At 37.7% G+C, this 25,685-nt stretch overlaps 1 protein-coding gene across 2 annotated transcripts; it reads right to left on the bottom strand.

The window, feature by feature from the left end:
* Positions 1–123: 123 nt before the first annotated feature.
* LOC116300996 (deleted in lung and esophageal cancer protein 1) lies at positions 124–24,987 on the bottom strand. Of its 2 annotated transcripts, none has more exons than XM_089027581.1 (38): positions 24,694–24,987; positions 24,282–24,435; positions 23,946–24,056; positions 23,351–23,532; positions 22,437–22,621; positions 21,983–22,067; positions 21,429–21,516; positions 21,008–21,111; positions 20,682–20,751; positions 19,933–20,066; positions 18,807–18,902; positions 18,140–18,230; positions 17,701–17,863; positions 17,241–17,451; positions 16,476–16,601; positions 15,741–15,824; positions 15,215–15,311; positions 15,008–15,138; positions 14,227–14,394; positions 13,460–13,617; positions 11,402–11,555; positions 9,212–9,322; positions 8,639–8,769; positions 7,840–8,024; positions 6,800–6,818; positions 6,596–6,678; positions 6,226–6,377; positions 5,737–5,834; positions 5,127–5,197; positions 4,427–4,662; positions 4,206–4,322; positions 3,346–3,437; positions 3,166–3,226; positions 2,518–2,703; positions 2,070–2,237; positions 1,819–1,972; positions 1,136–1,259; positions 124–504 (listed from the first exon to the last, which is right to left on the bottom strand). In XM_089027581.1, the coding sequence occupies exons 1-38, from the start codon at positions 24,904–24,906 to the stop codon at positions 369–371; spliced, it is 4,929 nt and encodes a 1,642-aa protein (XP_088883707.1). In that variant the 5' UTR covers positions 24,907–24,987; the 3' UTR covers positions 124–368. The 2 variants fall into 2 exon arrangements, with proteins under 2 accessions (XP_088883707.1, XP_088883708.1); XM_089027582.1 differs by having other exon boundaries at positions 15,008–15,135.
* Between the last annotated feature and the right edge of the window lie 698 nt (positions 24,988–25,685).

The raw sequence follows: 25,685 nt of genomic DNA, 5'->3' as shown, positions 1-25,685 counted from the left end.
GTTGTATCATGAAAATCGCAAAGTTTTCAATAAATAACTTCCAAAAGCGAAACTTCCGTTTTTGAGGTATGCATTCTTGTACACATAAACATAAGATATTGCTCTCCTTTAAAATACACTGAATTAGACAACAAAATTTATTTATTTCGTGTTCAGTCTCAGCAGATAGGAAACAAAGTCTGTTCAATTATTAATGTACAATTATAATGTATATACAATTGTCGAAACTCGTTGTGCATTCACCAAAAAGAAAGATTTTTTTCTTCACGGAAAATAGTAAATTTGACAACCCATGATCCCAATTTTTGACCCCTTGATCATGTATTTAGAGCAAAAGCGCGGACCTCTTGATGCAAATTTAGGGTCATTTAAAACTGAGTGACGACATTGACCAGGTTCTCATGTCTGCCGTCGTAAGAACCACGTCCTTTTAGCACCACATGTTGTTCTTCTTCGTGGAGTCTTCCTTTAAATATCAATACACATTCGTACTCCACGTTATGTCTGGCGTATCAAAAGATAAAGAATGTTAGGAGTGCAACAAAAATATAAGTGCGACCTCGTATACTATTCCAAGTCGTAGTTATTCATGCTGAAATCATAGGAGAGGGGGGGGGGGATAGGTAATAACTAATAATTTCATAATTAGCAAATAATTTATTTCGGATTCAGAGTAAAGTGTTAACGGTTTTGCGGATCCTGCAAATGCAGTGAATTGTGGATTTATTAATTTTTTAATCCAGATTTCGGTTTTTGCTCGTTAAAGAGTTGGGATCGAGGATCGAGATTACAAAATTTCTAAAACACATACAAGGCAACTGTTAAATAATTTGCGGACACACAAACAAACATATATCATATTCAACACGTTTATTAAAGACAAAAAAACAATAACGAACGAACGAACAAACGAACGAACGAACGAACGAACGAACAAAAAGAAAAAACAACAAACGAACAATCAAACATAGAAGAGATGTTGAAAGAAAATCCCAAAACAATTGAGGCGGAAAAGAAATGAAATCCATTCTTCCATCATCGGGAACCGCTCGCCGTCTACAGTTGCGAGCAGTGGAAAAGATAAGATACAGATAGAGGAACCTTTATGACAGGGGGGATTGCAGGCAGTCTTTACCTTGCCACGAAAGTGACCCTGATTAATACTTTATTCTTTGCCACATGGTTGACATACGCTTCTAGTAGACCGTTTGATGGTGTTACAGTAAAGACATCACGACTGACTTGAGGACAACGAGGATCTGCAAAAATAAAATAGAATTCATTAGACTCAATTCAAAGAAAAGCCCAGGAAACTAGGAGGTATAATTCCATTTTTTCCAAGTTGCTGTTTCGGTAAGAACACTAACATAGCCCCTGGTGTAGTGGAAACAGATCAGTACATGCAACATTTGTTTCTAACAGGGGCGTACCCAGGATTTTCCGAAGGGGGAGGCCCAAATTTAAAAATCCGCCATTTTGTTTGAGCCACTGAAAATACATAAGATTTTACGTTTTAATTTTACGAATTCTAAAAAGCCGCCATTTTGTTGTCACGAAGGGCCTACGCCTCTGTATAAGGCAAACTCACCGCCTTAAAATCCTAGTAAGTTCTGAACATTTTCTAGGAAACCATGTCTCTAGATCTTCCAGAAACCTGCACTTGCAGCATGTGCAATATTTGTTCCTCGAGTAGACCCTCTGACTATAGAATCCCTAAAAAACCTGAATGTTTTCTAGGGGAAGGTGTCTCTACACCTTCACGAAACCTTAACCCAGGAGCTCAAAATCTTAGATCCACCTCTGTGTGGAGAAACGTACCTTTTACTGCAACCCATTCAGACGATGATTCTGTTGGGTTCGTTAGTACTACTTGCATTTCTTTCTCTTGTCCAACGAGACAAGTACCAAAGTCAAGCTCCTGCTTGGACAGGCGAAGAGTTGGTACTGAAACCGATGCGGTGAGTGGAATGACCTAAAGATGTAGATATTAATGTTATTATTGGTATTACTGGTTATGCCATTATTCCATGAGACACAGTAAAGTAGCATTTTCACCTTCAGTTACTCACCTGAGTAGACTTATTGGAAAACTCTACGACAAGCTTACGATTAAAAAACAGTTTTCGATCCCCATTCTCTTTTACTGTCAAAAGACTACCATCTTCTTGTTCTTTATTAACTGGCAACTCATCGACTCTGGACAACAATTCCTTGGTTAAACAGAAACCAATTTTGACCTGAAAACGACAAAAAAACGTTGCTGAATCCTTGTGCCACCTACTCCTTTTTACAGTTCAGTTCAGTGACCACGAATAATATTTTCATGTCGAGGATGGAGTTTCCTCGCATAGCAAAACTATACTCTTTTATCATACGCGGCAACTCCAGCCTCGGCTTATTATTCGTGGTCACTGGACGGAACTGTAAAATGGAGTATTTAGGGTCATGCCAGAAAGGAAATTGCTGTGATTTGAGATAAGCTGTTGCCACATTGACACATTGTCACACCTTACTCACCTGTATGTTCTTGCCGGGTTTAATAATCGTTAAACCGTTAGCCTGGGATCGAGTGGATTTGGCAGACGGCGGTGGCTCAGTTGACATCACCTTGAATGGTGCATCGACTGCGATATTTAGAGCCAGCGGTGTCTCCGAGGTATTTGACAGGATGAAACGATGGATTTTGGTGAAGTCGCCATTAAGCTGTCAACATAAATCCAAGAGAAGATTAATATATCAATTCTATATTACTTCTGATCATCTGAGAACGATCAGCTATTAAATGCAAGGTCTTTGTAGATAAAACATTTATCACAGGCCTTTTGAATTTGATATGAAGAATGCATTGTGGTCTAGCGAAATGTCTCTTTTCCAATGAAAATAAACGTTTTATCAGGTTTTGCATCATGAATTGAATTCTGTCTTATGTAAAACAATTGTATTGTTCCTGCCATCTAACATGGCTGCCGTCATGATCAGGTGATGGTACAAAACCTCTATTAGCCATTCCGGAGCTGATTTAGGGAACATACTGGTTCCAAGATGGCGTCTGGCGTCTGGCGTCAAGCCCCACAATGCCAACTCCACCCATTTTTTTTTTTTTTTTTTCATCAACCTCGGAAAGGCTAATACATGATTAGGAAATGCATAGCAAATAGTTCATACCAAGTTACTTGCTGTTGCAATGAAATCACAACCTTCATCTTCCTCCATTTCCACAGATAAACTGGAAAAATATATATATACATATAGATTACACCGATGTAAAAAAAAAACATTACAGCAAGTCCAATGTCAAGTTGTCAAAGCCATGTCAAGCCTTATCAAAGTAAATGCATGACTTACAGTGCTGGAAGAATAGTGGCTGTAATATCTAGACGGAAAGGCGTCATATCCATGCCTTGACTGCGAGTTACACGCCCTGGTATATCGATGTTCTGCAGAACAACAAGATAAATTACCAATAACGAAACTAGCTGAGTGACAGGTAGATATAATATACTTGCTCAAGAAAGGCGGGGGTCGAACCTGTTTGATAACACAGAAGTCAAACGGTGGGAACCGCTAAAGAAATTCTCGGTAGCTTGAGGTGGAAAGATAGAAAAAGAGAGACAAAGTGGTGCAGAATAGTTCCTTTCACAGGATGATGAATCGCTTGATGATCGCTCCATCAAGCAAAATTGGTTTATCCTCGGTCAACAGACTTCAAAAAGTAGTCATCCTTCGAATAGTCCCCTTCACAGTTCCCTGCATCATCTTGAAAGGTAGCCGTGCTTTTGCATCGAAGGGAGACGAATGGTGAGCTCGCAATGCTAGAGACCTTTTTTAACACCTTGGACAATTATTCACATGTCTCTATCATTGCAAGCTCACCGTTAGTCTCACTTCGATGCAAAGGCATGGCTACCTTTCAAGATGATGCAGGGAACTGTGAAGGGGACTATTCGAAGGATGACTACTTTTTGCAGTCTGTTGACCGAGGATAAACCAATTTTGCTTGATGGAGCGATCATCGACAGTGGTATACTTGAGGTGGGAACGAAGGCAAAACAGACTGACAGACAGATTGGAAGGCAAATGGAGCGGAAGCGTTACTTTCTAAAATCTATCGACTGGTTTTCACCAAAAATGAAAGGGTTCGGCTTGACCGGGTGGAAAGGAAACATGACAAAAAGCAATAGGGAAATGTGTCAAATAAAGCTTACCGGTCCATCCAGACTCATGTATCCTGCAGCAAATGAAGTACACGTTTGTCCCGCGGGATTCGTGGTGTTTGGTTTGAAGGTCACAGTCATGTTTGCATGGCCTTTAGCCGGAATTACCTTCAGACAAGAAAGAAGGATTAAACAAATAGGATTGCGTGGTTTCTTAAAGGATTTGAGCTATACTTCCTGTTCCCTAGTATGTACAGTTATTATTATCATACCTGTTGGCTTGGTAGGACTTGGAAAAGATCATCAGACCTGATTCCCTCATGTTCTAGTAGCTTCACTTGAATGAATGGTGGCATAAAACAAGGGAAGTCACATAAGGGTGGCGGTGGAAGGAGTTCTTCACCCTTGTCATTAAAGACCGGTAGAGCTTGACCATAGGAGACCAACATGTCTAGAAGCTGATCATCGTCGTCTTCAATGTTGAGCGTGCTCCAGTCAAGTCGAATATCTGGAGAGGAATAATTAAGGAAAATCAGGGTTTGTTCTTTGTTTTGAGGGCTTTTCTCTTAGTTCTCCAGTTCTTTCCTTCCGTTGTAAGACCCAACCGGCGATGCTCTCCAATAGGCCCTAGCAAAATTTTTATTTTATTTTAAATTGGTGGTTCTTTTTAGCTACTTGTAAAGAACTGAATGAAACGATGTGTAACCAGTGAGTCACGAAATGCAGTTTTATTACGATCTCTCGAAACAGGTTGTAGAAAGTTTGTTTGCTCACCAGTACATTTCACCCATGGGAATCAAGATGTTCATTCATTTGCTCTCAGATCAATTAATCAGCACGTGATTACTGAGCTAAAAAGGGCCTATTCCATCTGTATATTTTTCGTGCCCAGTGGTTTTGATCAGCCCAGAACTGTTTTACGATATTGAAAAAATTGAAGATTTGACGATGAATCAAGTATTGGTAACTCACCAAACGGACTGGTGTTGTTCACTCTAAGAGACCTCGTGACAGGCGTAGCACCAGACACGTGTGTTCCGAACCTGAATATGAATAAAATAACGCAGAAATATTCAATAGATCGTTTTCTCAAGGTTGCGTGCGCATCCAACTTGACGGGCCACAAAATTGAACAACGCAAATTCCAGTAAAATTTAGAAGCCAGTTTAGAGGAAAATAATCAATTCTATGAATACTTATAGAATTAAAAAATAAATAATAGATATGTATGATAATTCTCATTATAAAGCTCCTGTTCTGGTATCGTGGCTCGTCCAGTTACTTAAATTTGGATGCGCGCGCAACCTTAAGAAACGGTCTATAACTTCAGCTATGGCAATATTGGGTCGTCCCAGGTTCAAATCCAAGAAATATGAATGCCGATCCGTCGGTAAGCAGGATGTGGAAGGGGGGTTGGGTTAGGTATTGAGCTAAAAGGACCTCTGATTCATAGGGTTTAAAAGGCCGGATCCAGCCAAAATTTGAGGGGGGGGGGGGGGCTAATTGAGTTTCTTCCGTCAACACAACGGAAAACAATAAAAAAAGCATCTAATTCTTCAAGACCTTCAACCTAATATCCTACCGGAGTACCGGTGACTGATCCTTCATCATCTGGAAGTTCAAGGGACACCCTGACACGCTCATTTGGATAGGTATATATACTGGATCAAGACCTTCAACCTAAAGTTAAACAAGTACGCCATACATCAATAAAGAATCCGATATTACTATCCTAATACCCATTCCAAGCTGGAGGGAAAACACTGGTTCAAAGTTAGCATGACAGTGCATTGTGGGACTGTTAGAGGACGAAATAGACGTCATCTTTTAAAAAATATCCCTACAACAGTCCCATCAGCCACTGCAATGCCAACTCGACCCAGTTTCTATAGCATAATAAAAAACGCTAGGGAATTAGGTACAAGTCTTGAGTCAGAAGCGGTAGACTTTCTTGGTCAAGTTCCGGGAAGCGCACTTTCGACAGCTTTCCGATGGTTTCGGTAAAAGAGAGTTCCTGAGCGAGCGGGACTTGGAAAAAGTCATATAAAGAAATCTGCATTGCGATACTTACCATACAGATCAGTAAATCTCTATAGTCACCCCACATATCATTATACGCTGTTATTTCTATTACTTGGTAACCAAAGGGGAGTAATTCACCACTGGAAGGGGAAGGAACGAAGGCAGCTCCACGCCCATCACGAAGACAAGCTGACACTTGGTCTAACGAAATTGAAAGAAAAAATGAGACCATATTCGCACAGATAAGATTGAGAAATAGGGATGCTTTAAAACAGCAAAGAGCGCGCAAAAGTGCGCTCGGGGGCTGCGTGATCTCATAAAGTACACCTACTCCTATACAATAGGAAAGAGCAATATAGATATAGACATATAAAGAGGAATAACATTAATAATTTTTTATTGAATAGTGTTGGTCTGACCTGCATAAGCCTTGGTGGCGGTCTTACTGAGTGGATTAGCGATGTTTGGTGTACGTGTTAACAGGCCTTGAGGTCTACGTCCACTGTACGACAAAAGAAATAAAAATTCGTACTGTTTGATCAAACGAGCGCTTATGATAATAAATACTTTACTGGCTTACTACATAAAAATTGCCCTATCAAACCAAGAATTTTTTTACTTACTCTCTTTTCTGTGGTTGGCCTGAAATAGCAAACGAAGGAATTGTAAAAAAAAGATACAAATTTATAATTGTTTAGATAGTTCCTATACTATTTACTGCTCCGATCTGGTTCCAAATCCAATGCTAGTGTACATGTGATAGAGCCCTAAATCTTCGGTAGAACAACTTTTAGATCCGACGACAAGTACGAGTAAGAGTATAATTATGGTTGGTTGTTGGTAGATATACTGCGTTCGCCGTCTTTTTGTTACTGGAGAGTTTAAGATCCTCGTTTACGGCAAACGTGAAACGTCAGTTGACCATTAAAAAATTCTTTAAAATCAGTGAAAAGGAATCGCAAAAATCTCCAAGTAGTAGATAAAAATAAGAATACGTGTCTTTGTCGAAAAGGTTTGCAAAAGGTAAAGTGAAATGTAGGGAAACAATGAAAACGTGGTCATGTTTGCCGTTTGCGGTAAGGAAAACGGGAATCTTAATCTTCCTACTTTCACCATGTTACGAGAAAGAAATATCCCTCGCGCTTATCCCTTGTACTCGTCGTAATCGTCGGATCTAAAGGCCTTCAGTATTCTATTCTCACTGGTCAAACTGTACTCAATAGTCATTTCTGTTTAGGTGTTTCTTTTTATGTGGGGATTTAATATAGAGGCTTTGCACCATCACATGTTGGCAGCCATGACAGGGAGCACGACAATAGTGTTTTTCCCCTGGGAAATTGACTTCTTTCTCATGTAAACCAGATTAGACGAGAATCAATTATTCCTGCCTCCTGTCATGGCTGCTATCACGTGATGGTGCAAAGACTCTATTGATGGCAAAAAGACTCAACTTCGAACAAATGTTTACAGATATTAGCCATTCCGAGTTTAAGGGGGAAAATAAATGGAGTTGGCATTGCAGTGTATTGTCCTACTGTTTAAGGGGACATATTTCCGTGATGACGTCTATTTCGTCCACTAAAACAGCCCCAAAATGCATTGCACTGCCAACTCGACCCGGTTTTTTCCTCAAACTCGGAAAGGCTAATAAGCCTACAAGTACCTTCAGGTGGAGTGGGTGGCTTAGCAGCAGTAAAGTGATTCACGTGCACACTGAACCGAGCACGGATAGCAGTAGTATTAGTCATTACTACTGTAGCTTTACGCTCTTCTCCTAGGAACATCTTGCCGAACTCTATCATGTTAGTACTAGAGCTGTCTATGTTTGCTGTCTTGATCTCATCAGGCCTGAATCAGATAACATGTGAGATAGACTTTGGTGACACATAAAAGTACTAAGGTGTTGACTGTAAGTGGATGGTCATACAATAAAGGAATTTTTTTTGAGATCCAAGATCCAACATGTTTTTCAATTATAAAAAAATATACCTTTTTTCAAGATTTCGCCAAAAAAATACTATTCATAATATTAAAATAAAAATTATAGAACAAAAGTTGCAAATTCGGTGTAAAAAACGTTTTACGATCCGCACGATCCAGTTAACCGAAGTCCAGTCCATTCCACTAATGCACGGTTCCTGATTTTCCAAAAATAAAAATCTCTCAAGACTCGGAATCTAGACGCATGAATCAAATTTTAAAGGTTGGGTATGTTTTATATATATACATAGATTATCCACACCCTTTCAAAAGCAAAAATTTCAAGGACTTTTTTTTCTTCTTTTCTTGCGATTCAAGATTCAAATTTCCACCCCAGTATAGCTGTTGTATAGCTGACAGGGTAATTACTCGTGCCCCAGGCTTCTGGCCGGGAGCACGAGTCTAAAAATGCAGCCCGTATTTTTCTCCCATTTATTCTATTAATAAACGATATGATAAGTAAAAAAAAAGATCAGACTTACGTGTGATGATCAAGAATCTTTGGCATTTCAAAGGTGACGTTCAATCCTTTGACGTCAGCACTGATCCCCAACCAAATCGGCTTGTCCATGCCAGTCACGTGACATGACGTTGTCAAACTCTCGACGAGTCCCTAAAGTAGAATAATGTATTGTCCAAGTTACATTCAGAGTACGACAAGTGCTTAGGTTTTATATTGGTTCGTTCAATAAGAAAAGTAATCAAACATTTTTACAACGTGCACGCTGATTGGCTGACTATGACACCCTTGCGCAGTCTTTCTTTTTTTCAAGAAAACAATATTGAACGCCGCTTGTGTCTCTGTACTAACATATAAACAAAATATGCAAGACAAGCTTTACTCTGCCTAGCCTCCATCAAATTACACCTTGTTTCATTATTTTTCTACAGCTTCAGAACTATGAAAAACTAGATCCTATGCCACCCCCCACTGCCATGCTAGGAACAAAAACTCTAAAAAATGGATCAGTCTAAACCCTTTTTTTCTAATAAATTTCGTCAACTAGTTATAGTTGTCATATATCTAGGGCCATTGGTGAGCTATTTATACCTACCTTACGGTGACCAGTCAGTGTGACTCGCACGTCTAACGCCTCTCTTGGCTGTAATACTCCACGAGATGGTTCAAATGTAACGCTGTAATCACTGTCTTTATTGCAAATTATCTGGAACAACGATATTGGAACGTCATTCAGTTATTTCTAATTAGATTTCAGTTGGGTTTAGAAATAGTGCGTAACAGCGTATTCACAATAAGCTAAATCGAAGTTTAAGAAGCGTTTTCAGTGCGCATGCGATTTTACTCCGAATTTCTCACCTTCTATTGTTTAAAACCTTCTTTTGTCCTTAATTAAACAAAAGAAGGTGAGAACTCCGATTTGGCTTATTGGCCCCTTGCAGCACTTTGGAATGCAGCTCAATCTGGGGGACAAAACAATAGGCTCCACTATTCTCAAGAGATTGTAATTCTTTTGCTTTGTCCCCAGATGGAGCTGCTTTGACGTCACATGCAAGGGGTCTATTGGCATTATAGTTAATAGAGGGGGCACTGGTCCCCCCATTACTAATTATGTTGGCACAGTGCTATGTAGTCTCCTATGCAGCTGCTATTAGTGACGTCACGCAGCGCTCTCTCCCCTAAATAGTGACTACCTTGCGTGACTACTCTAATAGCGGCTGCGTATGAGACTAAGTGCAATACGGTCATTTGAAAAAAGGATATCCTTAAATACGGTCATTTGAAAAAAGGATACTCTTAAATACGGTCATTTCAAAAAAGGATACTCTTAAATACGGCCATTTGAAAAAAGGATACTCTTAAATACGGTCAATTGAAAAAAAGGATACTCTTAAATACGGCCATTTGAAAAAAGGATACTCTTAGATACGGTCATTTGAAAAAAGGATACTCTTAAATACGGTCATTTGAAAAAAGGATACTCTTAGATACGGTCATTTGAAAAAAGGATACTCTTAAATACGGTCATTTGAAAAAAGGATACTCTTAAATACGGTCATTCGTTTTTGTGTCTTCTGTTTCCTCCCCGAGGATGTGAATGGTCGCTCTATCGTGGTCTCATGAAGATTACATCCATTGAAAGGACCTTTGAAGCTCGCAACTTTTTCGATTATGAAAAAGGTCCTTTTAATGGATGCGAAATAGTCGCTCCCTCATAGTCTCATGAATATTACATCCATTGAAAGGACCTTTGAAGCTCGCAACCTTTTAATTATGAAAAAGGTCCTTCCACGGGATGTGAAATACTCGCTCCCTCATAGTCTCATGAAGATCACATCCATTGAAAGGACCTTTGAAGCTCGCAACCTTTCAATTATGAAAAAGCTCTTTTTAATGTATGTGAAATAGTCGCTTCCTCATAGTCTCATGTTTGAAAGGACCTTTGAAGCTCGCAACTTTTCAATTATAAAAAGGTCCTTCCACTGGATGTGAAATAGTCGCTTGCTCATAGTCTCATGAATATTACATCCATTGAAAGGACCTTTGAAGCTCGCAACCTTTTAATTATGAAAAAGGTCCTTTTAATGGATGTGAAATAGTCGCTTCCTCATAGTCTCATGAAAATCACATCCATTGAAAGGATCTTTGAAGCTCGCAACTTTTCAATTATAAAAAAGGTCCTTCCACTGGATGTGAAATACTCGCTTGCTCATAGTCTCATGAAGATCACATCCATTGAAAGGACCTTTGAAGCTCGCAACTTTTCAATTATAAAAAAGGTCCTTCCACGGGATGTGAAATACTCGCTCCCTCATATTTTCATGAAGATCACATCCATTGAAAGGACCTTTGAAGCTCGCAACCTTTCAATTATGAAAAAGGTCCTTTTAATGGATGTGAAATAGTCGCTTCCTCATAGTCTCATGTTTGAAAGGACCTTTGAAGCTCGCAACTTTTCAATTATAAAAAAGGTCCTTCCACTGGATGTGAAATACTCGCTCCCTCATAGTCTCATGAAGATCACATCCACTGAAAGGACCTTTGAAGCTCGCAGCTTTTCAATTATAAAAAAGGTCCTTCCACGGGATGTGAAATACTCGCTCCCTCATAGTCTCATGAAGATCACATCCATTGAAAGGACCTTTGAAGCTCGCAACGTTTTCAATTATAAAAAAATGTCCTTTTAATGGATGTGAAATAGTTGCTCTCTCATAATCTCATGAAAATTACATACAGTAAAAGGACCTTTGATGCTCTCAGGTTTTCGCTTATGAGAAAGCCTTACCTCATTCCAACAGAATTCGGAAGTCAGTAGAGTTTGGTTTTGTAAGGTGATAGTTCTGGATACTGGTACATCCAGGTAGACATTCTCTATATATAAACTAGATGAGAGCAGGCATACTAGAGGAGACTGCACCTCCGAGAACACTGAGAGATAACTGGAATAAATAGATCAATAAAACTATTAGAGATAAGTAGAAGTGGTACGTCAAGAACAGATCTAACTCACTAATCGAATAATTAAACAAACAAACAAACATACAAATAAACAAACAAACAAATAAAGAAAGAATAAATAAATTTAGAAAACGCATTAATAATTCATGAAGGAAACAAAATAGAAATCATGACCATGAAGGAGGTTTTATATCTGATATAGATTTGTCTTCATTTGCATAAACTTGAACTTGGATTTTCTCTATCAAACTTCTTTCATTTCGTAAAGAATTCGGTACACTATGAGAACATACATCATGAGTTTTCTAAGTGATGTTTAATAAACGAGCAGGAGTGTTTTATCGGGTCTAAAACTACTCGGCTACACCTCGTGTTTTATACCCGATAAAACACTCCTGCTCGTTTATTAAACATTACAAACAAACAAACAAACTAATAAATAAAGAAATAGGATTTAGCAGTGGTATTTCCACAGAGTGGCTCTTCATCCACTGAAATTCCAAATGGGATTTAGAAGTTGATTTTGCGGAGGGAGGAAAGGAGAACCCAGAAAACCCTTGAAGCATAGGAGAGAACCAACAAGCAACTCTACTCACATCCAACAGCGAGCCTGGTGGGACACGAACCCAGGTCGCATTGGTTAGAGGTGATTGCTACTCTAGTTAATTCCTTCGAAATGGAATTTAACATGTTGGGTTTCGTGGAGAGGTAAAAAAACAGGAAAATCCTCAAATCAAGAAAGACACCCAACGACAAGTCCAGTAATCGTATTCAAGATTTTAGGTGAGATTAGTGCACGTCTACCGCTACATCATCCATGATTACCCATATTTCGAGTGAGTGAGAAATGAAAGGCGAGAAGCACGGTCACGGTGCCGAATAGCCTTTGAACAGTTTTTGTTGTTAAGGTGTTAAACAAAGTATTGCCAGATTTTTGTACAATCTAGCAAAATCATTTCCTTGTGAAAATTATGACATTCTGATAAACACCTATTATTGTTTTTCAGTATTTGCTCTAAAAATGGTTGATGGCCAGACAAGAACCCACGTTTTTTAAGATCCAATATCATGTTTTCAATTATGGAAACAAAATTTTTAAAATTTGATTGTTTTGCAAATTTTCAGCAAAAATTACGAGATAAGAATATTAAAATAAGAAATTATAGAATAAAAGCTGCGAATGCTGTGTAAAAATCTATTATGCGATCCACGATCCACTTAACCGAAGTCCAGTCCATTCCATTCATGCACGGTTCCGGATTTTCCAAAATAAAGAAACTCTTAAAATTCAGAAACTAGACACATAAATCAAATTTTAGAGGTTGGGCATGTTATTGCTGTATATTAAGATTATAAATATTCATTTAAAACCTGAAAATTCGAGAAAAAATTGATCTAAAATCTAATACACCTAAAATCTAAGACCGAGTGGAATTGTGGGGACTAAGTGTTTTCTCGTTAAAAAATAAAAAGACACTCGTTAGCACAGGTTATCGCTCAAAGTAGGCATATTTACATATAACATTATGCGAACTACTAAATAAAATCACAAAACAATTACCAGATTTCAGATTTCCGACCGACAACGTTTTTTGAAATAGGCGTATACACCCAATTTAAAATAGCGTTGTCGGCCGGAGATCTGGAATTGGCGAACCGAGACTAAACGGAATTTTTGAATCTTTATGTTTTACAAACATCGTGTAATAAAAACGCATCTTTTACTGACGTTTCGACCATTAGTACTCCAAACCGTCGGAATAGAGGGACTGTAAGGAAGAATCTAACTTCCTATCAGTTTTTTTATTACACAATGCTCAAGCTACACCTAATGCAGTTTAAACTGGTTTGCTCGCTAATTTTCCACCAGTATGAAGAGACTTACTTTGTTTTCCCAATTTTCTCTTGACATTGAAATACGGTTCTAACTCTTCGACAGTGAGTTGGTCTAAAGGTAACAGACACAACGGCGCTTTCACCTGCGCCTAGTGAACCAGTGGTCGGGACAAAATCAAACTCTGAGGTGAGACCGCTGCTAGAATTCTGTGAAAAAAAGTCAAAGTCAAAATCTTGATTTTATGATATTAAAAAAGTATGCCTTTTTGAAAACAATGAGCTTGTATACTATTAACTAAACAGTGCAGAAGACCATTAATGCTACAAAATTTATTCATTTGGGATTTCTCTTTTTTTTTTTTTTCTCGATGATTGACTTATCTCTTTGTTCATTCCTTCCTCCCCCCCTTCCTTCCTCCCTTCCTTCCATCCTTCCTTCCTTCCTTCCTTCCTTCCTTCCTCCCTCCATCCCTTCCATCCTTAAGTGATTGATTTAGCTTTATTACCATAATTTTTCAAAGTTATTTACAAGATAATATTGAAACGGGTATTGGTATTCCTTTTTCCTTCCTTCCTTCCTTCCTTCCTTCCTTCCTTCCTTCCTTCCTTCCTTCCTTCCTTCCTTCCTTCCTTCCTTCCTTCCTTCCTTCCTTCCTTCCTTCCTTCCTTCCTTCCTTCCTTCCTTCCTTCCTTCTTTCTTCCTTTCCTCCCGTTCCATCTACTTCCCCCCCCCCCTTGCCCCCTTGTAACATAATCTTTGTCCACATTTTTTCATTAACTCAACATATGATCTCCTTGGAGCTACTATATACTCACATTACACTTCTGATCCTTGCCATCAGATATACAGTCAACACACTCTTGCATGCTCCATTCAGCCGTAATATTAGACTTGTTAGTAACTGAAATCTCCCTGGATGCACTCTCACCGAGGCGGACTAGACCAAAGTCAAGATCAAGGGTATCCATGGTAACCTCTGGTCCCTGGAACGAAAACCAATGTTGTCCCATTTCAAATGAACATAGTTAAATCAGTTTGGGATAAATATAGATAATATAGTGCAGCTTTGGTATATAGGCGGATTGTTATATCACCGTGATTATTTTCATCATACGAATTCTGCTTCAGATCAAAGTTATATTTTCTCAATGATGAAAACTTGTTTTAATCTTAGTGTTTCATTCATTTTTCTTCGTTTGTTCGTCTGTCCGTCGCTTTTCTCGTTCGTGCGCTTGTTCATTATGTCTCACAACTTTTCTTCCCGAGACTAACCTTCTTTGCAGGCGTATTTTGGTATTTTGATTTCCATATAAACTTGGAATAAATTCAAATACAAACAAAAGCCTCGAAGAACGAGCAATTTAGTGGGGAAGAAAGTTTCTTTAATGAAATCACTGTCGCGTGATTGGTTGCCAATAAATTCTATTGGCTCTGTTAGACATTGGGAATGGAATGTTCCGCTCGTTTGAGCAAGCGTTCTGGGGAAGGATTTTTACTATCCCGAGACCTGATGTCACAAAATTTACGGTTAAACAGATGAATTTACTTACGAAATTTAGACTTATTTCTTTACATTTTTTTCACAAAAATACCTACCTCAAAGGAAGCCCTGACGTGAAGATAGACAGGGGATGACGAGTAATCCACGTGACAAAACAATGTCTGGTCCAGAACACCAGGCACGTGACTAGTTATTGAAACGCTAAATTCTCTTGGCTGATTGGCTGCTGTAAAGAAAAGAAAAATCAGTAACACTTACGTTAGGAAATGAATCCTTGTGCAGAGTTCTGGAAGTTAACTTACCAATGACAGTGGACTGTGGTTGTATGTTGATGGTACATTCATCAGTACTCATATCCTGCCATTCTACTTGTACATCTGAAACACTATGATTATGGGCCTGAAGAGATGATGCCAAATAATGATCAAACAGAGGCCAGAAAAACACTTTATCATTTAATTCTGCAAAGAACGTGAGTGATATGGAAAAAGAACATGCCTGATATAAGACCGTATAAGCACTTCTCACCTGCTCGCGCTGGGTACGATAGGGTTTAAAGAGAGTTTGAGCATTTCTTTGCTGAATTAAATGATAAGCAGCTTATCAGTCCGTTAAGCACCTGATATGGCTGCGCATTTTTACTCGTCACTTGTATTTTTTGGCTCGCCTAAAGGCGATAACCTCTATTTATCAACTCACTTTTCGAAATAATCTTTTTTTTGTAACTCCTTCTTAATTTGGCACACAGAAACATTATTACAAGGTACCTAATTGGCAGAAACTTTACAGTCTTTGAATTTTTTTAGAGGCACATATTTTATCACTTACCTTGAATTTGTAGGTATAACTAGTCGCCATCAAAAGGGTTCCTGGGATAGTAAGGGTACCCGGGTTGACCTGCACATGGAATGGCTGGGGGAAAATGATTAAATTAAAAGTTAGTAAAGCATTGAAATGCAGAATGTTGGAGTAGGAAAAGAATAGCTATAACCATTCTCTTCCCTACTCAGTATGTCCCCTGGAGTACCATTTTCATGAATACTTTAGCACATTCCCAATGCAGTTAATTTTGCAAGACAAAAAAAAGATGGAATCTTAGCTGGATTGGGAATTTCTCGAAAAGGTCTAAGACATCTTCAGCCTTAGCGTGATGCTTTCCAATTCCAGACCATGTGCCATTCCCTTGTGTATTGTCTCCTTGTTTAAGTTATATCCGTATTTATATTTCTTCTTAAGTGTTAACAATAAACCAAGAAACACTATTCAAAGGAATGTCACGTGGTTTGAATTGGAAAACGAGCGTCCAGACAACGAGAAGTTTGATATGCAGTTGTCAGGACTCGATCAGGGTCGTAGCGAGGTCTCGATTACAGGGGGAGGGGGGGGGGGGAATGTACCTTTTCCCTGCCAAATCCAAAGGATTCCCGTATGAATTAATTAAATTTTGTGTCGAAAGCTAACTTTGACATACTACGCTAGTAAGAGCGATAGAAGTCATTGTTATTACATATGTGCATATGATTTCCGAGGTTTTTTTTGTGGTTTTGCCCTATAGAAATTTACCTGGCTGTTTGCCTTGACTTCAACCTCTATGGCCGTCACATCACGTGACACAGATGTAGCATTCTCCTGACCATGGACAGGAATCTCCTCCAATACAAGATGAGCAACACTGTGAAACGAGCCAATCTGACAATAAAAAATTATCAATTTTTGACCATGTAATATTGCTACAAAGAAGGCGCGTTTTGATTGGATGGCTACAGCGATAAAAAATGTGGCGCGCAGGTGTTTGTGCACGCTCGCCCACGGTAACGTCAACAGCAGTTCTTATCTATTTCTAAATATCATCTTCCTTTTGTTTTTATTTTGGAAAATCCGGAATCGTGTTGATCAAAGAAGTAGACCAGGATCTTGGATCGCAAAAAAAAAAAAGCTCGAATTTTCAGCTTTTATAAGGGTGAGAATAATCGTTTTGTATAGTAAAGGCATGTCCAACTTCTAAAATTTTGATTTCGGTTCTAAATCATGAATTATGAGAAAAAAAGTATTTTGGAAAATCCGGAACCGTGCGTAGCTGGATTGGACTGGACTTCAATTAACTGGATTTTTCGGATCGTAAACAAACATTTACGCCGAATTTGCAACTTTTTTTCTACGGGTTTTATTTTAATATGTATATTTAGTGATTTGATGCAAAAATTTTGCAAAAAAAATAAGATTTTTTAATGATCGAAAACATATTCTTGGATTGCACGCTACTTCATCAAAATATTGATTGGACGGAAATACGTCATAAGACGAATCAAAAAGTATGACTTCCGGTACCTCTTTAGGTAGATATTCCAGTGAGAAATGAACATTCTCGTAGGGAGGCAATGTGCCCATGTTAGGAGCAATACTGAACACCCCTTGTGCGTCTGCAGTACGATGTACACGAGAAGACAACTGCTGACTAGTGGATACTCCTAACTCGTCAGTTTGTTGGCAAGGGAAGAAAGGTTTGAATAACTTCCAACGGAATGGTAAGGCAACGTTCCTGGAGAAAGAAAAGCGAAAATATTATTCCTATTCATCAACACGTCAACGCCAGCAAGACATTCCAACCGAAGTGGAATGGACCAAATCCACTTGGGCGTAATGTAGTTTTCGCTCGTTTGTGCTTGGTGGTCGCTCAACTAATAAAGAAAAAAATCCTACAGAGAGCGAAGTAGAACCGACTCATGAGTTCAGTCTACAAAAAAAAACATGACAAGAAAAAAAGCTATCAAAACGATGATTTTCTTACGTGGTATTTTTGATAGTAAGTTCCTTTGCTGTGTGGGTTTTGGGGTTTTGATCATCAAAACGAACGAGAAACTGCGAAGAAACGTCTTTTAGCTCGCCAATATCATGCTTACTAGTACCACCACTGATGGATACAAACTCTATCCCTGCCGTCTGTCCAGTACCTGAAGAATCAACAACCTTCGATATGAAATGTACTCACACTTGTACTAAAATGATATTATAATAGGCTGCTTCTTCACTATAGTGATGGAGTTGTGAAACATTTAAAAGCGAAGTATTGAAAAAAATGATAAAAATATTATATAAGGAAAAAATGTAAAATATCAAATTCCATGCATTGTAAAGCTCCAAAAGAAATTAGATTTAAACTGGGAAATCTTAGAGCATTGTTTACTGTACTTCATTGGGATACAATTTATATCTTAATAAAAACTTACCTTCTACAGTCAGCACTTTTATATGGCAATTATCGCATACCATGATCATCTCTTTCTTAAAGAACTTAGCGGCAGACGGGCAGAAAGTCACCTAAAAAATCCAAACTTTTATTGCAACGGTCATATCTATAAAGTTCTAGCTTTGATTGGTTTAACAGATATTGTCAATTCCGCGCCGTGTCAGTCATAGTATCAGAAGCGTCTTAGCAAAGATACAAAACACGCGCACGTGCTGTGTAAAATTACAGTACGTACGCGCTGATTGTGGTCGAAAACAAAACCCTCCTACGGCTCGTGCTTCTCTTTCGTGCTTACGTCACTTCATGCGTGCTTTATTACTGAACGGAGCACGGAAAAAGCTGTTTCGTATTTGTTAAATAAAGCGCGCGGGAGAGGATTGGCCAAAAAAACGAGAGAAGTGTTAGGAGAAGCAGAACGCACTTTCATTACTTGCGATATAAATAACTGAGAAAGCAATGTATATCGTTAGAAGCAGTCATTGATGTGACGTACTAGAATAGAGATTGGGATTTAGCCTCCTCCGCAGGCTACTCGCTAGGGTTTTTGTTCCGCTCGGTCAAAACTCTTCCAACTCAGGAAGCCCGGTATAGGAAAGAGAGAGAAAAGGGGGATTATAATGGGGATTATACATAGTTTGATTTCCTACCTCTAGATCGATGGTCTCTCCACTCTTCAATTCAAACATTGCTGGTTTGACTTCAAAAGGGGCAATATCTAAGAACCCAGGGTTATCTAGACTCCACTAAAAAACAAATCAAATTATCAATATATTAATACTGATTAATTTCATACTGCTCTTATCAAAAAAATATCATTTATATCATTAATATATGACAGCCTCTTTTGCTTCTTTCCACTTGGATAAGTAATCTTAATGCTCTTCCATCTGAGCTACGAGGTCAGCCTGAGTGTAGGCCGTGGTAAAACTGATGATATACAGTCAATGCCATTAACGTTGTCCACCAAAAAAAGACATTTACACATTTAGACGTTTAGACTAAAAGAAATATCACGTGTTTCCTCGAAGGTTCTGGAATAAAACAAATGCTGAAATACCATTCTCCATCTTAAATCCTCACTAAATGGTCAGGGCATTCTAGATTTTCGATTCACGTGTTGAATTTTACATTTAAGGTTCAGGCTGACGCACACGAGGCAAAGAATACATAATGAAACACGTGATATATCTTTTAGTCTAAATGTGTAAATGTGTAAATGTCTTTTTTCGGTGGACAACGTTAATGACATTGACCGTATGTGAGGAATAATGCGCTGCCGAAGGTTGACGTCGTGGGTTGACCCTCTTATGTAGGTTGAGTTTGTTTGATGTTTTGTTCTCTCCCCTATCACAAGGTTTTTCTCCGGGTTCTCCATAAAAATATACAAGCGTACTCAGTGTTGTACAAATTTTATGATATGTGACGCAAATAGACCGTTTTCTCAAGGTTGCGTGCGCATCCAAATTTAAAGAACTTGGATGCGCACACAACCTTGAAAAAAAGGTCTGTTATTGAACGTTGAAGTAGGCTACAGTATGTGCAATGAATGTCATTGGGAGAATTAAATATTATCTTTCAATGTGTGTGTAAGTATACATACAAGTGAAGCTTTTTTACTGACTAAACAGTGCTATACATGTAAACATTAAACATCTAGCCGATTAGTATACCAATCGATTAATGATTCTAGACTCACAATACGATAAACTTGTCTCACGATACGATAGACTCGTCTCGCGATACATATATACAATACATAGATGATCAATTTACCTTAGAATAGGTTGTAGGCCAGTCAGATTTACTCATAAGAAAAAACTGCCCCTCTCCTCCCTGGTTGGTACAAGTGAAATGTACAGCCTTTTTACCTCCAACAAGGGTGTGGCCACAGTCAAGGACACTAGACACTAAAAATGAATATTGCACTTAACTCATACCATATTTCAAAGAAAGAGAAAAACAATAGACCACTTTCACAGCTTGGGCATAATTTTTCCCCATTATTTCAGAGCAGTGTAATTCCCTTCTTTCAGATTGGTAAAGTTGCTTTGTAATTGTTTGCATCCTATCCATATTATAATAAAAATTAACTTTGTTTATAGAGGATACCACTTGATGGTGTTTTTTTTTTTTTAACTGATAAGCTTGCAGTCTTCTTTTAACATCTCTGGTTAATTAGGGACAGGACCGCCATTAACGTGATTATCCAAGCCATGTGAAGGTCTAACCATTTGCAGATGTAATTACAAAGGTAGCACCTTCTCTTTAGTTATTTTAATTCAAGCTTGAACCACAACCTCCTTGCACAGCAGACCGATGCTCTTACCAACTGAGCTAACCAGGTCTTATCACGCAAAAAAATTATAAAGAACTATACTAATGACACGTGGTCTAAAATCTAAAAAAATTATGCACAAACCAAAAACACTATTAAAAGGCATGAAAAAAATAGAAAAAAATATTGCATTACTTTCAAGGTTATGATACATACTGATGTTTAGCTATTTATTTACAAGACTTACAGGATAATTGTGGTGGATGTCTTCTGCCTTGCAGAGAAATAGCCATCGGAGGATCTATTTGAGTTTTAACCTACAAAATATATTATTATATTGATAGAATTACTCTTTACTAGTAAAAACATCCATAAATAAGATTTATGATATGCCATTCATAAAAAAAAACTTTTATAAGATATACTCTTCACAGAAAACCTCCATTACCCACAAGAAGGCCTAAGAAAATATTCATGCCCTGCTTTAATTAGCCAATCAAAATAAAGAAATTTTGGCCTCTACTTGTAGGTAATAGCATAAGAAATTTAAATCATGTAAAATTCATTATGTACCTTAATAGTATCATCATAATCAGCTAAAGAGTCTGGTGAAAACCTGATTGGATAGACACAACTCATGCCAGGAGCTACCACTCCACTTTCACCTGGGAAACACCCTAAAAATGCATAATAAAAAATACATGTAACAAAAACCTTTTCACAAAAAAATATGATTAATCCTCATCTATTTATTCATTTTTTCATTCATTCATCTTTTCTTTCATTCATCCACCCATTTATTCCTTCATTCTTTCATTCTCATTATTCATTCTATTAATCATGCTTTCATTCATTTATTTGTTTTTTCATTCAATTCGCTAATTAATTCCCTTAATTCCATTCATTCATTACTTTATTGATTCATTATTTCATTCATTCCTTCATTCATTCTTTTGAATGGACCATATACATGTATCAAAAAAAGATGACTTACCCAAACCAATAGAAAAGTACTTTGTTGAAGGAGGAACAATTCTAATTTGCCGACTGGATGAAGTCACATTTTTCAACTCAACCATCAGCTGTCAAACAAATAAAATATTTTCTTTAGTGATTTAATTTATATGTAAAATTAATAAAAATTAAATAAAAAAATTTAGTACATAATTTTTTTTTCATATTTCTACACTAAGGAGGGCTAAAATTAACTGTCCACTTGTGGCACTCGTCCAGCCACACCCCTCTTTGGATGGTCCTGTTGACTGGTCACATGTTGATAATCCAGTGTGGGCAGTCATCATATGCCTTTTCTGAGATAACAAACATCGTTCATTGTGGTCTAGCTTTGGTGCAGTACAAACATCTTTCGTCCATCATGCCTTGTATATTGGTGTTGTTTGTACCAAAGCTAGACCATGCATTTATCGAACTTATTAGAAAAGGCCTATGTCTGTCCCGCATTGAGCAGCCTTTATTCTTAGCCCTGGCTAGCAATGAGATGCAGACCATTAGCATAATGCACCTATCTTTTATTTATTTATTTAGTACCTCGTAAACTTCTCCTACTTTATATTCTGAGAATACCACAGGACTAGGGGTAGCAATAAATACCACTTGTGATGAACCTGTAGCACTATTAATTGAAGAGAAGTAATTAGACAAATAAATGAGTGTGCAAACTCACAATGCATTACTTAACAGTATTTCTCAATCATAAAATTTGCCATTTGCAAAAAATAGGAATATTATAATATTATTTATTTTATTTTATTGTGTTAATACAGTAATATCTTTGTTTCCATGCTATTGTCGGAAAACATAATTGATTTCAAGGGCACAAACTTATGTCATGTCATGGAAATTACTTCACTTGATAGTTGTGCAGCAAATTAAAAGCTTATTACTTCATGACTGACAACAAAGATTCTGGGGTTTTTCTTAGTTTAAGAGGCACTGTAAATTCATTGCAACAGTTTACTAGTACAGTGTACACTATACATACCTTTCCTTCACTTCTTTGGCTTTGCTTTTTTCTTGGATAAGGTCTGCTGTTAAGGGTGGTACAAATCTAGGATTTCTTTTGTATTCTGCTTTACTCTTTAATTTCTTTAAATCTTCCCTTTCAATTTGCCTTTGGGATGGCTTCATTGAGTTCTTCCATATTGCCTTACTGATTTTAGTGTGGGTCTATTAGACAGTCAAAAAATTGGTAAGATAAAAAATACAGACAGACACATACAATTACAATAATTATACATATACTATGGTACATATAATGTATATGTACATATTAAATATAATTACTTGAAAAAAAAGATTGTGTACAGTTTCAAGAAGATATCCATACCCCACTGAGGAGGGAATTATTTTTGAGCCCGCCTCCCCTCCCCCCCCCTCCACCCCACCCCTCTTGAATTTCCAATTTGGATAGAAATTGATTAATGTCATCAATAAATAATGCTTGAATGTTTTCATGGCATCGGTGTAAGAAGGATAAACAAATGGTCAAAGACAAGAAAATTTTTGACCAATCGATTATAATACATGCAATAACCAATTATAAAAGAAATTATAAAATAACTGTTACTAATCTCGCGTTCTGATTGGTCATAAGCGTGTGCTTTATGAGAGCACACAGCGCACGTGCACACTTTTAGTAGCGTCATTCCTATCTAAAATAACAGTTATTCAAATTTTTATTTTACAATAGGAATAAAAAACTTGCTTGCTGTGCTGTATGGAGTTATGAAGCACTTGGGGATTGGTATAACGCTAGAGTTGAGAAGTGTTGAGAAGCACTCTGCTACACATCCGCTGTGCTTTATAACACAGCACACAGCACATGAGCGTGTTTTCTATTTCTTCATTAGCCATGCACACCAGAGTATGTATATCAGAGGTACTGGTCAAACTCACAGTAGCAGGGGTAGATATTTCTCTGGTCTTTCTTTCAGCAGTAGCTGGTTTAGATGCTACTGTAAATGGATACCCTAGAGATGATGTCACCCTGTCATCCAGGTAATCTGTTAATGGGGGTGTTTTTCGGTATCTTTGATGTGAGGATGTAGTACACCGAGCATAACTTGGTATCTCATCAGCTGAAAAATTGGGATATTTTAGAAGTTAGAACATTAATCCAAAATTGTTTATGAGTGTGAAAAACTCAAGGTATTGACACAGGGAAATTCTTATCATAAAAATATTTCACAATTATCATTCACTGAAGGCAAGAGGGATTTTTCATGTGGGTTATTTAAAGACAAAATTCTGGGCAAAAAAATTAGGTTTTACTTCCTCTTTGGCAAACCTCATAATCACCACTACAGCAGTGATTAACATCCCAAACTACAGAATGTAAATGGTTATAAGTAAGAAGCTTAAAGTTTTGCTGTTGTGCACCCATAAAATCTACTTTAGTCTCCACCTCCTCCTCCCCCCCCCCCCCCCCCCCCCCACAAAAAAACAGTGTACAGCACAGTGTAATAGGAATCTTACAGTGTACATACATTACCTTGTGGTGGTTTAGCTTCTGTTTGACCATTTGATGTAAAGTCTTCTGGGACAATAAGGTTAAACTTCCTTAGGAGTTGTGTGTCCAGGCAATACCTCAAATTTGACTGGCCTGGAAAAAACAATGAAAAATTCTGCCGACCATAAAACAAACTACTAGCAAGCATAAAACATGACTACTGCTGCTATTTCCAGTTGAGCATGCCACTCGCCGAATTTCAATGGTTTGAGAAATGTTTAAAGTCATCAAATTCCATGCCATCTGCTATTTTATGCACACAAGTCGCTTGACTTTAATATACTGTATGAGTATGTACGGTTAAATGGTCTTTCTTACCTGGGGGAAGTCCTAAATTTGGATACTGTTCACATTGGCCAAGTGCTTTTTGTAAATCTCTCTCATCAGCGGCCATGGCTGAGGCTTGTGCCTGCATGATGTGTGCCTCCAACATATCTGCTTCTCTGTGACATTTCTCACGCTTCTCTTGTATCTTGAATATAATATCCCACAAAAAATCAATACTTTGTTATTAAAAAATGGCTAAGCTAAAGCTGATATATGACCGTTACTTCATGCCATATTTATTTATTTTGCATTGGCATAATTACTAAGAGCATTTACAGCTCTAATGTTTAATTCTCAAAAATAAAACACAGCTGATACAGTAGACTAACATGTACAGTCTAGTAAAATAGGGAAATAATGCGCGTTATTCATTTAAAATAATTCTTCAAGCTATCCTTCATACCTCTTCTAGCTGCCGAACGTATTTATCGTGGTATCCTTCCTCTCCACTACGAGACGTAGTAAGGTGTTTTACAGTCTGTTCTCCTACGACATCTCGTGTAAATACCTCTCTAAAAACACTCGCTAAAACATGCGAAATATCCTGTGAACGGGCAGAAGAAGGCCTCTGCAAATGCATAGGAGGTTCCATCTCTATTCCTTTTGATCCTGACATCGCTTTATAAGAGTTTAATAAAGGAAAAATAACTATTTTTGTAATTTCTTTGAAGAGTTGTTTTCTATCCTGCCGTCCGCCATTTTGATGAAAGCTATTGTTGCCATGACAATATTTGTTTTACCACATACGATTGCAGGCTCAAAAGAAAAAAGAGATAAAATCCACAGGAAGACCAAAGCTTTCAATAATTGTCTGGGGACTTCTAAGGACTTGGCTGGGCGTTTTAGACAAAAGACTGGAGAAAAACAAGATCGTATTTGAAAAATATTATTAAAACCAAAAAATTCTATTCAATTTTTGGAGCTTTAATGCGATGCTAACCCTCGGGATGGGATAAGAACGGCACGACTCCTAGAAGATTCTTTTCAACCAAAAGAAAATATCTAGTAAAAAATTGGTTTATATAGCCCACAACCCTCCTTAATACTATTATATTATAGCGCCTCGTAAATACTCTCCTTTTTAAAGTCAGCTTTAAATGATCTCTTTTCAAGAAATATGCATTAAATTAACACACTCGTCGCCAACCCTTTAGATTACACAGGTACAGTCTCATATGTCACGTACGAGACATAAAGTGCATGTTATTTTGCTAAAGACAGTAAGTTCTATATAAAGGACCTCTTCCCTAAAGTCAAATTTTATACGTTCTTCAAGAACCTGTTTCTCGCATTTACAGAGATTGGTAGACTTTCATGGGTAAGACCTCTTCCCCAAAGTCAAGCTTTATGTTCTTCAAGAAGCTGTTTCTCGCATTTACAGGGATTGGTAGACTT

The sequence above is a fragment of the Actinia tenebrosa genome, unplaced genomic scaffold (genome assembly GCF_029948245.1).
Source record: "Actinia tenebrosa isolate PJP-AT-01 unplaced genomic scaffold, QUT_ActTen_1.0 PGA_scaffold11__36_contigs__length_13525064, whole genome shotgun sequence".
Taxonomy (NCBI): domain Eukaryota; kingdom Metazoa; phylum Cnidaria; class Anthozoa; order Actiniaria; family Actiniidae; genus Actinia; species Actinia tenebrosa.
This window is presented reverse-complemented; position numbering and strand designations above follow the sequence as displayed.

What these genes read in the sequence shown, in the direction of transcription:
- LOC116300996 (XM_089027581.1), bottom strand. Translation starts at nt 24,906, where the DNA reads ATGTCAGGATCAAAAGGAATAGAGATGGAACCTCCTATGCATTTGCAG. An exon ending in ACGTCAGGGCTTCCTTTGAG is followed by an intron (nt 14,395 to 15,007) that starts GTAGGTATTTTT and finishes TTTTCGTTCCAG; the next exon opens with GGACCAGAGGTTACCATGGA. An exon ending in GAGATTTACTGATCTGTATG is followed by an intron (nt 5,835 to 6,225) that starts GTAAGTATCGCA and finishes GTTTAACTTTAG; the next exon opens with GTTGAAGGTCTTGATCCAGT.